The sequence below is a fragment of the Aphanomyces astaci genome, assembly GCF_000520075.1.
Source record: "Aphanomyces astaci strain APO3 unplaced genomic scaffold supercont1.10, whole genome shotgun sequence".
Classification (NCBI taxonomy): Eukaryota; Oomycota; class Saprolegniomycetes; order Saprolegniales; family Verrucalvaceae; genus Aphanomyces; species Aphanomyces astaci.
Genome location: NW_009798273.1, coordinates 704306 through 716553, shown reverse-complemented (window position 1 = coordinate 716553; position 12248 = coordinate 704306). Strand labels below are relative to the sequence as shown.

Below are 12248 nucleotides of genomic sequence, written 5' to 3'. Positions count from 1 at the left end.
ATAAATTTATACCAGGGAGCAAACGTTGAGGGATCACTGTAGCATCGTTTTAGGGTTTACCTTGGTGTAAAAGGGGGTTATTTGAGATAAAACGTGGTACAGTGTATTCCGGGGTAAAAGGGGTTTAGGGTCAGGTTTTTTGGGACACCCATGGGGTTTTTATGCGCCGGGATTAGGGGTCAGGTTTTTGGGAAATACAGTTGGTGTGATATGATACCTGGTGACTTATATGTGTCATTAAAGCCTGGTTTGGGTGATATATTTGTGATATTTTTAACCGGAGATAAGGACATTAGACAGGGTGAATGAGGTCGAAATCCCGGGTTTAAGAATCTATGCGACATCGACGGCAATTTTGCAAGGGTGGTACCAGAGGACTGTAGGAGGGGTTTAGGTGCGTTGTGTTACTGTAGTGTGTCCGACGGTCGAGTCGAAGGTACAAGTTCGAGTCCCAGAGACGACGTCACTTGTTTACTAGTACTACTATAATACTACTAATGACACCCTTGTAACGCAATTGTCGCACAATGTACAGTTGGTGGCAAAAGTCTTCGTACCCCACATGATATTTTTCATCATTTGACTATAATTTTTGACATTTTGATGGGTTCGACAAGGTAAATACATTGCCATACAGATTAACATCTGCTCTATCTATAGGATGCTGATTGGGCACAAACGAATGAAAACTGAGCGTGAAAAAATGAAAACTGAGCGTGAAAAAATGAAAACAAAACATATGATACAAAAATTTCGATTCAAAAGTCTTCGTACCCATTGCCAAATTTTGTTGTAGCTCACACACTACTTCCCAAATCACCTCGTTAAACATTCAATTCACTTATCAAAGTGAACTGCATCCACTACACCATCAAAGCTACACTAATAGCATGTCAAACGACGCTCCACGTGCAAGCAAGGAGCTCTCACACGAACTGCGCTCCCTTGTTGTATCCAAGCACCTTGACGGGATGGGCTATGGCAAAATCGGCTCATGCTTGAGTATCCCCAAGTCAACAGTCCAAAGCATCATCAAAACGTATAAGAAACACAACCAAACGACACCACTCCCCCGCTCTGGTCGACGTCGTGCAACAACTCCCCATGAAGACCGTATCATCTTGCATGCAGTCAAGGTCGATCGTCGCCTCAGTGCTGAGTCTTTACAAGAAACGTTTTCTGTGTTCCACGACAAGGACATCTCGTCAACCACCATCCGTCGGCGCATCCGGGCAGTTGGTTTGCATGGTCGTGCAGTTAGGCGCAAGCCTTTCATCTCCAAGGCCAACAAGTTGAAGAGACTTTCGTACGCACAAAAGCACCAACTTCGAACCGTGGAAGACTGGAAGAAGGTGCTTTAGACGGACGAAAGTCCCTTCAACTTGTCGGGTTCCAATGGGCGGGTGTATGTATGGCGGAGACCTGGTGAAGAGTTCCTTGACGTCTGCCTCGCTCCGACGTTTAAGTTTGGCCGCCAAACGTTGATGGTGTGGGGGGGCTATCGGGTACAATGGGTTCGTTACACTTGTGTTTTGCGACGGCAAAATGAAGTCGACAGACTACTTGGACATGGTCGAGTCGAATTTGCCTGAGAACTTTGCGAAATTGGCGCTTCCGATCGACTTTGAGTTTCTCCAAGACAACGCGCCCATTCATAAAACCAAGATCGTGCATGAGTTTTTCGATGAAAATGCATTTTATATGCTTAATCATCCGCCCCAAAGTCCTGACTTGAACCCCATAGAACATGTATGGGAGTACATGAAGCGTAGAGTGTGTCAATCACCTCCTTCATCGCTCGAACAATTGAAACGCCGCTTGATTCGAATCTGGGATAATGTCCCAGTTCCTTTCATTCAGGGACTCATTGATTCAGCCTAAGCGGCTCAGTATGGTCATTGCTAACAAAGGAGGCGCTACGAAGTACTAGAAAGTGATTAAATGGGAAATAATTGAGTTTTTCCTGTTGGGTATGAAAACTTTTGCCACGGGTCAAAATAGTTTCTATTTCCCAGTTCGCTAAATCTGAGTACCTTTTCAACTATTGAGACATATTCTGAATGCCTAAATAGTGAGGAATTAAACGCACCATTCTGATAAGCGTAAACGTGCATACTTCAGAAAATACGCTAAAAATACAATTATTTTGCGATAGGTACGAAGACTTTTGCCACCCACTGTACAGGCCCAAAATTGTGCTCAAACCAGTTTGTCAAGCAGGGGCACATTGGTCGTTCTTGCTTTGGCCTTTTTCGCCGAATTCGGTCACTTACGGATAATATCCGGTCATCCGGAAGTATCCGGTGTCCTGTTTCTATAGTAGCCGACTGTTTCTGCCCAATCATAGGTCAGCTAAGCAGGCCGTTAATCATCACTTTTGGTTTTGTTCTCGACCACACAATCGCTCCTCGTCGTCGTTCCTCCTCAGTACTACCTACTTCCTCGTCCCTCTTGACAGGTTATGAGCCTCCTCCCTTCAACTGAGCAGCCCTAGAGCTCAGAGTGTTCGACTTGATCGAACTTGACGTACATCTTGCAGATGTTGAGAGCATCAGTAGCTGTACTCCGACGTAGAGTATAACTCGACGACCTCCGGTCTCTGGCCTACACCTTGTGGAAGACGGAGTTCTTGCCCCAAGTATATCCCGCGACCTTGTTGAGTTATACTCTACGTCGGAGTACAGCTACTGATGCTCTCAACATCTGCAAGATGTACGTCAAGCTCGATCAAGTCGAACACTCTGAGCTCTAAGTTGTGGATCCGACTCTGTTGGAGACGATCGTGATGCGTGTCTCGCGGATATGAAGGCGCCACGACCGCCATTCAACGCGAGGTCATTACCCGTGAGGGGACCAAAAAACTTGCGAATCAACGCTCTGTGACGCCCACCTTCTTGGTATGAGTAATTGCTACGAACCTTCGCCACCTCTCTCAGGCCACTACGTGTCCCTACGAGCTCATTTAGGACATCTATACTCATTTCACGTCGTACCCCATGGACAACAAATCTACCGTCATCGCTAGCTATCTCTGAACTCTCTCGTTCACTGATTAGAGTTGTATTGACACTGTCTCCGTGGAACTCATTGACCTAGTCAAGCACTACCGTGTGTCCATGGCCCCGCTGTCCTTCAGTCCTCTGGATACGATTTTCGTCTGTCAATTACCACAACCATATTCGGAACTACTACAGTACTACTACTGTACACTCTGTGTGTGATGTCTGACGCCTTTATTGGTGACAATGAATTATGGGAAGTCGTGACAAATTCTGTAGCCACTGCACGCGCCGCCAACAAGTCCGTCGTCGTTGCTGACGTCTGGAACTCTCTTCAGCGTATTATTATGAACCGCCTCCCACAAGCGTCTGCTCTGGGTGACCACTGCTCTGCCGCTACTACCCAAACTCAAACTCAACTCGCAGCTGTCAAACATGGCCCAAGTGATTACGCAAGCCGATGGCTCGGTTCATGTTATGAACGCCTTCACTATCCCGATCTATGCTCACCGTGATTGCGTCAACCACCCAGGCAAGTCCTGCTTCTACTGCGGCGTTGCTGATCACATGCTTCCTGTGTGCCCTACCCTCAAGTGCCCGCAACATTATGCGTCGTGTCTTTGACCGCACTGCCTTTGACAAACATGGCTCTGCCTCCCAAAACAAATACGCGATTATGTCGCCCCGTTGCGTCCATTTCAACGTCCTCGTGACGACCGCGATGATCCCGATGGGCATAGTTGCAACCAGGGCTCTAATAGCCAACATGGAGGGGACCAAGATCCTCTAGTGGTCCTGGAAAAGGCGGGTGAAACAACACTCGTGACAACAATCGCGACAACAACCGTGACCGCGACTGCAGCCGCCAACGCGACCAAGGCTACGGCCGCACTCATCGTGGAGGCCGTAATGACCAGGCTGGCATTTCTCCTCGTGCAGCCGCTCGTCCCTTTATTCACGATGGCAATCACCTCAATGGCTATACCAACACCCACATTTTATCCCATCACTTTGTGCCTCCCTCCACTCTCAACCGGGCCCTTCAGCGTCCCAACCCACCGTCGGTTTTATCAAAGGTGTTCCAACGGGGCTCTGCCCCACTCTGCGATGTGTTTGCATCACCGCCCCATAACCCTCCGCTTATTGCTGCTACAACCCTTGCTCCTATCACTGATGCACCAGGCGAGCTACCCGACCACTTCCCATCTCCTGTGGATGCCAGTGACCTTGACTTCTCTGAAGTCCGTTTCACCGAGGTACTCAGTACTTATTACCGAGCGTTTGCCTCTCTACCCACCGTGTCCATTGTTCCAAATTCCTGCGAACCCTATGAAAGTGGAACTTCCACTGTTCTCACCCAGTGCCTTCTCGGCTACCCGCAGCGAAATTAGAACCACGGTGTCGGAAACACCGATCATGGTGGTTATCCAACTGCCACCAAGATGTGTGGATGGTGTCCGTCCCCATCCCCCATTCCAAATTGTTGGAGGACAAGGCGTTTTCACCCTTCATGTGGACCTTCGTTGCTGTGAAAGCGACCCCGGTGACCTGTTGCTATTTATGCCGGTGCCGAGACGGAACCTGTTCCCGTAAGGTTCATCTCAGCGCCAAAGCTTCAGGCTTGATTCGTGGGCTTGGACGGGCATTTGGTGACAGTGTGTCCAGGCTGGCCGCAGAAGTGGCAGAGCTTGACTTGTTCGCCTGGGTAGTGTCCCGTCTAGCCGCAAAAGTTGCAGCGCATAATCCTTCGAGAGCATTCGCTTGCACCATGACCACGACGATCACAATGTTTTGCCCGCTGACCGTCATTTCGTCTGGCTTGGACGAGATCACCACTGGGATATGGCCAACACGAGCACGTCCGGCACCGAACATTTGATTTTGAGTCGATGTCAAGTTCGGTGGAAGGGTCGCTTGACCAGGAGGCGCAATGGTATTAGGAGCATAGGGTTGTTGATACCGCTGTCCATAAGACGAAGTCGAGGGTTGGATCGGAGGCGCTTGTGGATAGGCGAAGCCGTATGATTGCGACGGCTGGATCGGGCAGCATAATTGGGCTGAGCCTGACGAGTCAAGGCGTCGACGAACCCTTGCTGCACTTGGTTCGAACGCTGGATCAACGCAACGAACGTATTTTGTTGCTGAACCTGGTTCGTCTTCATGAGTTCGAGAAGTTGTCGCAATCGCCGCTTGGTCTTCAACCTCGATATGAGATCCGCAGCGCGACAGACAAGGCGACGCCGGAGGAGTCGAGAGTTCACTGGTAGTTGTACGAGACGACGTAGAGGCCGAGGAGTTGGATCGAGGCTTGGCGTACACCTGGGACTTGGCAATAATTTCGTCCGGGCGAACATCACGCATGCGAAGGAGTTTCATGCAGTCGGCGATGGAGTAGAGTTCGCGACCAGTGTGCTAGAGGCAAGATGCAGCACTGGCGTGACGAACTCCACGTTTGAACTTTGCGACTCCTTTACTTGCTGGGAAGTCCACTTCGTCCAACATCACCTGTAGTCGAAACCCCGGAAATGCTTAAATGCAATGCAGAAAACGGGACCTAAATTGAGAATTAGTATACTAGCATATGATGCAGAAAACGGGACTAAATTGAGAATTAGTATACTAGCATATGATACAGATACTGTATTAATTTTATTTTGTATAGTGTCAAATTCCATGTAAGGTAATCCATTAATACCGCGAACGCATTTGTGCACTAAAATGTCAAATGTTTGAAGCACTACACCACAAAAAGTCCCTCGAATAAAAATAACTAAATGTAGCGTTGGAATATATAAATCCAGCTGCACTTTTTAGTGCCATGTGACCTAGAATTTGATTAAAGACCCATCAAGATGGGAAAAGTCACCTCAAACGGAGTCCATACTCGGTTTATCCGGCTCGTCAGCGGCAGCATCGTCGCATAGGAGAGAGGCCCTTGCCCTATGAACGTTCGAATCCGAGTACACGACACTCGTCGAACTCGCCAAGTAACTTCTATGGTTGTGCGGCCTCGTACAAGAACTCGAGTTAACCCAAGCGACAGTCGAGACCTACAGTACAACACGGCCGCAATCTGCGGAGAATCGATATGCCATCAGCAAGCGCGCCACCCACATCACGCGCATCATAGAAGCCACCAGGTCGCCCGGTCGATGACACACCTCCACCATATCTATCAAGCCATGTGTTGTTAATTGAAGAAGTGCCTGAAATATCCCAATAATCGATTTGAATTTTGAAATTACAACGTAACGTTAAGAATTGGTGAAAAAACATTTGGCTTTGTATTTCGCTGAATCGCAAAACATAAATTGCAGCGAATGAATACATGGGGAATTGATGAAGTGTATAAAAATCAGCACTCACCGCTACGAACGCAAAATTCAAACCTATCATACCGTCGTCCGTTGACCTCGTTGAAATCGCCCTTCTAATAGGCAATATACACTCAATAACGTAAACGTTGATATCATATATCGCTGGTCAGACGTGTCTATCAGAGAGCTTCGTCACAATGAGTAGTAGCTCGGACATGTTGAACATCATACTCTTATTGTAGAATTCGCACTGCGCTCGTGTATTGCCTTCATACCAGGGGAACAGTGTATGTGGTCGAAGACAGCGTGCGTTGGGCTGGTGCCGACAGATGAAAACGAGAAATGGGAATGTGATGAATCTATCCACTCGTTTCAGTCAAATTAAGGGGTACAAATTTACTAAGCCCATTTACGTGGTCATGTCGATGTATTGAGGCGCAGTTGTTGTAATATATTATGATCGTGCTTACCTAGAGAATCTTTGGATCCGCCCTGCGTAGCGCTTCAGAAAGGCCTATGAGCCTTTTTAGAGGTGGGCTGATGGTATCATGCTCGGTATGGCCCTTTAGTCTCCATCATGTGAGGCTGGTCGCCATTCGTCGTGAGGTTGTACGCCATTGTCGTGCGGTTGAAAGATGTGCATTGTTGGCGCATGTTCATTTGGACGAAATGATTAGACTTAAATAGACCAGAAAAAGTAAGTCCTCAGTTTGCAATTTAATTCGGCCTATGCAAGAGGTTCCCGTCCGGATAACTACGGGGGCGAAAACAAAGAATTCTTTAGCCTCATCACCCGATGAGGGATCTGACCACCAACGCTCGCAGTCCCCTGTTAAATGGACCGAGCGAGCCCGATCCGAGAAGCCGAATGCGGCCGTCCCCTGCACCGTCAGATCACTACCCCGTTCGCCTCTCCACGCCAGCGTAATCCACCATCTGTTGACCAGCGATTTCAACCTGGAGGCTACGACCAACATCCCATTTACGGTACCCACACTGACCCCCTTGACCACCCATTTGATACCCCAGCGCCAGTTGTGACACCAACTGGTGCCACCAACCTGCCCCTGTCCCCGATGACGACTATATGGGACAAGGCGACGGGCGCGGATTTGTGTACACCGCGCCGGCGCTCCCTTACCGCCCTCCTTCAACGTCTCGACCAAGTCGGAGTGGCGGACTTTCATCCGCCAGTACAACAAGTTACTGGAACAAGTCAATGTCCTCCGCGTGCATAGACGTCTTCACCAAGAAGCGTGTGGTTTTGTGGGTCATGGCCAACCACGACTATCGTGACATCACGGAGGCAGAGTGGGTCGCATGGTTTGGCAAGGCGTTTAAAGAGGAGCCTCAAGACCTGGAAGTGCTCAAGAAGATTTTGACCACGGCGAACCGATTCGACACGACCATCCTGGACGCCGACTCGCGCATTGGCATTGACAACCTGATGCGAGCTTTGGAGCGCAACGACCAAGCGTCGGTATTGGACTAAGAAGGCAAGACAGTTGTTGACATCATGGTCAAGACGATCACTTGGCCTGCAGAAGTTGTTCCACACCAGCTGGCCCTCCAACGCAACAAGCCGTTGAAGACCGACGTGAACCATTTCCTGGACTGGCTGCGCGTGCATACCGCCGGGTATGCCCCGCGGAAGTCGAGACGACTTTGGCAATGCCTGCGACGGCAACCGTAGCGCCATCGCTACCGTCCAAGCCTGGACGATCGGATGGCAGCGGTACTAGCAGCAGTGGGTCTCTTTGTGGCGATGAAGATGAAGGCTTGACCGCGGACCTCTTCCAGAAGCTGCGACTCCTCCTGGTCAAGCACTGCGATGTATTCCACCTGGAGATCAGCCACGACGAGCCGATCAAGGTGGAGCCGCTGCGGGTGTGAATCAAGCCTGGCGCTGTCCCAGTCAAGTGTGGCCTGTGGCGATACCCCCAGCCCATGTGGATTTCCTGAAGACACATGTGCGCGAGCTCGAAGCAGCCAGTCTGGTGTACCACAACAATCGCGCAACATGGGCCTCGGCGCTGGGCATAGTACCCAACAAAGACCCTGGTGACTTGCGCATGACCATCGACAGCCGGCGCATCAACGTGTACACGGAGCCTATGCCGAAACTCGATGCCGACCTGACTGCCTTGGTAGACGCACGAACGTTCGTCACCATCGATTTGTTCAAGGTCTACTGGCAGCTGGCGCTCCATGAAGATTCCCAAATGTACCACTCCTTCATGACCCCCTTTGGAGTGTACACGACCACAAGAGTGCTTATTGGCCAGACCGACGTGGTCGTGTTCTGTCAGTCGGCGGTGGACTTCATGTTTGCTGACCTACTGTTCAAAGGACCCAAAAAAGACCCCTTGCCTGGCTCGACGACATGCTAGGTTACGCCGAGACCCCAGATGACATCCTCGACCTCTTTGACCAAGTCCTCACGATCGGCTCCTCCTTCGTCCTGAAGCTCAACCCGAAGAAGTGCGACTTCTTCCTGGCCAAGACCGTCTGGTGCGGCAAAGTGGTATCAATTGAAGGCGTCCAGCACTCCCGCACAAGAATCCAAGGACTGTAAGCGTTCGCGCCGCCTGCCACGGCTGCAGACCTCCAACGGTTCGTGTGCGCGACCAACTGGATGCGGTCCAGCATCCCCTGCTACACCGAGCTTGTGGCGCCGCCCCGCCAACTCCTCGATGCAGCAACCAAGCAAATTGGAAGGGCGAAGAAGACAAAGCTCACCCGCGTCCAACTCACTGCCGCTGGCTGGGACGTTGTCCATCTGACCTGCTTCGACAAGATCAAGGAAGCTCTCTTGGTGATGGCTACCTACGGGTAGACATGATGGCCTGCCTTCACACCGACGCAAGTGAAGGCTTTTGTGAATGGTCAGTGCAATGATCCACGTTGATTCAGGAAGCGGCCCGGGGTTCGAGCCCCGGTAAGTGTAAAAGCTTTTTCCAATCAAATTTAAAATTCTACTTAAAATGAATACATTACAAATTTATTCAATAAACCGTTCACAAACAATAGAAATTAGATTTTTTATTACAATAGCATAAAAGACCAATGGCTTTCGTGAACCTCCAAATGCAACGAATCGCTTTCTCAAAACGGAGAGTGACACACGTTGTTCACCTTGTCCCACGCAAGAATCGCTCTCTTGATCATCGCCATCCACTTCTGTGCTTGAGGGGTCGAAGTCATCGATGATCTCCTCGGTCAACCACACATCGCGCAGGTAACGTTGAATGACGCCAACATCCAATGGCTGACACATCTATGTTGCATTAGGTGGTAGGGGGACCAGGAAGCCACTAAGTTTGTTTTCAAGAATCATGTATGACTCGTCGCTGACGTGCGACTCAAAGTTATCGAGAACGATGACAGACGGTTCAGTGAGCGAATGTACATCTACCATACATTGTTGTCCATCCATGCATGCCTTCGGTTGAATGGGGGGAGGGAAAATAGCTCAGTGGTAGAGCTTCGGTTTCTTAACTCAATGGTAGTCGGTTCGATCCCCAGCTTCCCTGGATTATTTCTCCCCTGGGGAATCCGGATAACAAGGACGAGGTATGAAGCGTTGAGCAAAGTAAAAACCGAAAATTACACACCGCCCCTGATCGAGCAGGCGCGTTACAATTGGCGAAGCGGTTCCACAACATGTGGTTCTAGTATCGGACCTTGCGGAGGAATGTCTTAATAATGATAATCCAAAACTCAATTAACCTTCGGTTGAATGGCACAGAAATGATCGCGAGGATACCTTGGACGTTCATGGGTGTTGATACGACCACCAGGTACACCACGAATCACCAACAACAGAGGCAGCTTGGTACCGCACGGTAAGCACAGCAGTCCTTCGAAGTGAGTGCTTCTCTCCAGTGGAGATCTTGGCATCGCCGTCATATTCGGACCAGATGTACTTTGGAGGAATTCCATAGTAGAACCCTGTCTCATCAACATTGTAGATAACGTCCTTCTCGTATGCCTGGTATGACAGATGGAATTCTTCAGCAAACTGTTCTCGGACTTCGATGAGAGCAGCCTTTGCGCTGTTGCTGTGACCCGCTTTTTTATGCGAGTAGCCGTGTCGATAGAAGTAGTAGGAGGCCTTGGTAGCCGGGTTGTTTCCCACACCGATAGAGGCTCAACCATTCAACTTGATGGCGCTTGATCCAGTTGAAAATGTGCATCGTAGTCAACGCGCGATCGCGTATTTCGATAATATACTCGACAAGTCCAGCGGGGTCTGGAAACACTTCATTTCATCCACCGGGGCTGATCTTAATACACTTCTTGTTGCCATCGTACGCGTAGATGTCAGCCTGTTGGTCGAGCCAAGAACGTAGAGAACGTCGTCATGGCACTCCAAGTTCAGAGGAGACCTTCCCATCGGACATGAGTTTTAGATTCTCGAGAGCTTGGAGCTTCAACGACACAGTGTAAGAGCGCTTTGGAGCACGTAAGGTCGAGTTCATTGTTGCCAAAATGAGAGGCAAAATTGTCAAAATAATTTTAGGCGGGAGAATAATGTCTTTACGACTTCCAACTCCAAGGTGTCACCGACAGCTGCTTCGGCGAGCACACTGAAGTCGGACTACGTCACCGTGCTGACAATCTAATATCAATCGCGATGTGCTCCTGGGGCGATAACATACACTCTTTGTAGCTATCCTCTATTCGACTCGTCAACTTCGAAAGCGAGGGCGTACGTAGCGCAAAGCTGTTCCGATGTGTGTGGCGACGATCCAAGAAAGAATCAGTACGGCAACGTTGAACAAACTACGATGTTATGGCACAATGACGTAACCAGGTGTCCTTTCGGCGCAATATCTCTCTACTTATATGCACATTGGTATGTTGAAGATTAGTCTTGGCCCACTAGCACAGTCCACAATAATCGAATGGAAATCCGAAGCTGACGTTTTTTCAGATCTTTCGACGATCCTACTGTACCGACATGCACTTCTTCCTGGAGGCGAATGTCGCCTAAGTTGAGGATGCGTTCCGGAAACTAGGCCTGGGTCGTTATTACGTCGGACATCGAATCGAACAAGAGGTTCACACTCTCCATGGTGACCAGCTTCGGGAGTAGTATGTCTGTCGCCTCTATTTGTTTTCCTGGCGAAAGGGTTGAAAGAATATTGAGTGTTGAATTGAAGTGTCGAATGCTGCAATGTCAACTTAACCAGAGGGTTTCATGAATGACGATGTGTTTAGAGTATGGCTCAGCTTATTTTCTACTTCTTTCGATGAATCAATTATTCGTCTCGTGTGGTTGAGTTTTTGATGGCCTTCCTTCGCATAATTCGTCGGACATTTTACAGTACACTGTAGCATTCTGTAGTTGACTTGAAATCCTACAGTTGTTTCTTCGATCAAATGCCACGCCTCTGGACGTTTCTGTGTTTGGTCCTTACAAGTCTGCAATTCAAAAAGCTATCATTAAAGGATGGTCCATGACGGTACGAAATACTACACCTTTTCCCAATCAAGTTGCGCACTTTTTCCAATCAAGTTGGCAAAAAAACGTTTGAAACGTCATTTTTAAAACGATGGGTGGTTAAAAACACACAAATTTCCAAGCCAATATGAACTTTTTCCATTCAATATGAACTGCCTACTGACCATACACCATGCTCTCCAATAGGATGGCTTTTTCGACGTTGCGCTGACAGAAGATGACCTCGCGGACCACCAACGGCTGCGTGATGCATGGCAGCGACGCGCGAGCAGCATCCTCAAGTAAGACCATTCGTCGTTCGAGAAACGTCCCATACTCACCACGTTCGAACATAGCATAAGTGTGGAGGGCGAGGTAGCTCTTGATGCGAGCCTTCAAGACGCTGAAGCAGCTTTCGATCGGGTTCAGCATCGGTGAGTAGGGGCCAAGGCGCAGCAGCGTCATGTCATCGTGTTGGACAACGCG

At 49.3% G+C, this 12248-nt stretch overlaps 4 protein-coding genes and 1 pseudogene across 5 annotated transcripts; 3 read left to right on the top strand and 2 right to left on the bottom strand.

Annotated features, from left to right (window-relative positions):
• Positions 1 to 1545: 1545 nt before the first annotated feature.
• On the top strand, positions 1546 to 3789 carry H257_05468 (hypothetical protein; the record flags this gene model as incomplete). Its single annotated transcript, XM_009830364.1, has 4 exons — positions 1546 to 1668; positions 3057 to 3155; positions 3366 to 3467; positions 3532 to 3789. 4 exons carry the CDS (start codon positions 1546 to 1548, stop codon positions 3787 to 3789), a joined length of 582 nt encoding a protein of 193 aa, XP_009828666.1.
• An 825-nt stretch (positions 3790 to 4614) lies between these two features.
• Positions 4615 to 5375, bottom strand: H257_05467 (hypothetical protein; the record flags this gene model as incomplete). The annotated part of the gene is made up of 3 exons (XM_009830363.1): positions 4615 to 4716; positions 4767 to 5062; positions 5147 to 5375. 3 exons carry the CDS (start codon positions 5373 to 5375, stop codon positions 4615 to 4617), a joined length of 627 nt encoding a protein of 208 aa, XP_009828665.1.
• A 1777-nt stretch (positions 5376 to 7152) lies between these two features.
• On the top strand, positions 7153 to 8891 carry H257_05466 (hypothetical protein; the record flags this gene model as incomplete). Its single annotated transcript, XM_009830362.1, has 6 exons — positions 7153 to 7509; positions 7569 to 7796; positions 7842 to 7954; positions 8050 to 8203; positions 8281 to 8642; positions 8666 to 8891. The coding sequence occupies 6 exons, from the start codon at positions 7153 to 7155 to the stop codon at positions 8889 to 8891; spliced, it is 1440 nt and encodes a 479-aa protein (XP_009828664.1).
• An 886-nt stretch (positions 8892 to 9777) lies between these two features.
• Positions 9778 to 9849, top strand: H257_05465 (annotated as a pseudogene). Its single transcript has one exon. The product of its transcript is annotated as a tRNA-OTHER (tRNA).
• A 2090-nt stretch (positions 9850 to 11939) lies between these two features.
• Positions 11940 to 12227, bottom strand: H257_05464 (hypothetical protein; the record flags this gene model as incomplete). Its single annotated transcript, XM_009830361.1, has 1 exon — positions 11940 to 12227. One exon carries the CDS (start codon positions 12225 to 12227, stop codon positions 11940 to 11942), a length of 288 nt encoding a protein of 95 aa, XP_009828663.1.
• Positions 12228 to 12248: the final 21 nt, after the last annotated feature.